The sequence below is a fragment of the Cryptotermes secundus genome, unplaced genomic scaffold, assembly GCF_002891405.2.
Source record: "Cryptotermes secundus unplaced genomic scaffold, Csec_1.0 C38613937, whole genome shotgun sequence".
Lineage (NCBI taxonomy): Eukaryota > Metazoa > Arthropoda > Insecta > Blattodea > Kalotermitidae > Cryptotermes > Cryptotermes secundus.
The window spans coordinates 1-1,498 of NW_019771784.1; the positions used below are offsets into that span (position 1 = coordinate 1).

Here is a 1,498-nt window from a genome sequence, read left to right on the forward strand (position 1 = left end):
TCTGACTTTATACACATACACTGTAGCAGTGCGGGACATCAGCAGACAGATATTCTCTGCTGAGAAGTGAATCAGGCACATTTTGGGGGACCAGCAGTGAGTCAAATTTCATGTTGACACTCAGTGAGTGTCAGTCAGAGTATCTGCTTGCAGTGAGTGAGGTAGCAACAAGCAATGGACTCTATCCCACAGGAAGATACAAATCACAGCTAAATTTTAAAGAACTGTACATTCGCATTCAGGTTCTGAGACACCAAGCAATTAAGAAGGATTTTAATCATGGATGAAGATCTTATTTGAAGAATTTTCTAATATTATTTAAGCCCAGCATTTAGCTTTATTGATTGATCAAGAGAAAATAGGATCTTTATTTTATACTGTTCTACTGTAGCATACCTCATAATAAATGAGGAAGAGAACTGTTTGTATAGGTTTAATAGTGTTAAAACTCATGATCCTCAATCCTTACTAGATATTTCCAGAGATCCAGCAGAACCTATTAACAATTTCAAAGCTACTCCAACTCCAAATAAGGTGCACCTAAAGAAAATAGCCCAGTAACTGTGTAGTCCGCAAGGTTCTTACCTTTCTTTTAAAACACCAATGACGTGGCACTGGAACTGTATTACGGTGGGCTTTAAGTTGCACAAGCAGTTTGGGATCCCTGGCAGTCACATCATGCATTTCAACAACATCAGGACGATTTACAAGCTGCTTTAATTCAGCAACACTCAAACGCGTCAATTTCTTCAACTTCCGCTTTGACAACTTTGTTTTCTCTTCTTCCTTCTTCTGCAAATAAGAGTTGAGATATTAAAGTGACACTAATCCTCTTATTGTACAAAAATTCCATGATATGTATTGGATCTTTTACCTCTTCTTCTTCTTCCTCCTCTTCATATTCGTCTTCCAACTTTGGAACTTTCTTCAGTTCTAGGTCTTTAACAGGTTCCTTCTGCAACTGGTCCTTACTTGTGTCCTCAGACTTTTCTGGTTCTGATATTCGGAATGTTTCAAATATACGAGCAAACTGACGATACATAGGATCCAATTCATTCAAACCCAAAGTTTATTGGATATATCTGAAAATGGAATACTTTCTAATTAGATGACTGAAAACAACGATCTTATTAAATAAAGGAAAAGTAAGTTATAGAATAAAGACAACAGCTTTGCACATAAGAAATTATCAGTCCGCTGCTTACCAATGAATTTAATTGCAGAGGAAACACAGAAATTGTGATTAAAAAACCAACATGAACGTTATTTGGAATCAAGAGGACACTTCATGATCTTTAGAAATAACAATGCATATAGAACTCTTTATGAGAAGGGAAATAATTTTGAGACCGGATGTGAAGAAGTGATTCACAATCTACACTCCGGATACCATCAGATTCTCAAGACTAAGTAGAATTCAAGGTTCTCACAGCAGTGGTTATGAAAAGTATGTATATTATCTGGTATATAACACTGTGTAGTCCATTGAAAGTCAACC

At 36.4% G+C, this 1,498-nt stretch overlaps 1 protein-coding gene across 1 annotated transcript; it reads right to left on the reverse strand.

Annotated features, from left to right (window-relative positions):
* Positions 1-585: 585 nt before the first annotated feature.
* On the reverse strand, positions 586-1,120 carry LOC111875163 (splicing factor 3B subunit 2; the record flags this gene model as incomplete). The annotated part of the gene is made up of 2 exons (XM_023871226.2): positions 875-1,120; positions 586-792 (listed from the first exon to the last, which is right to left on the reverse strand). Coding segments are annotated over exons 1-2 (375 nt in total), but the record flags the coding sequence as incomplete, so codon positions are not given.
* Positions 1,121-1,498: the final 378 nt, after the last annotated feature.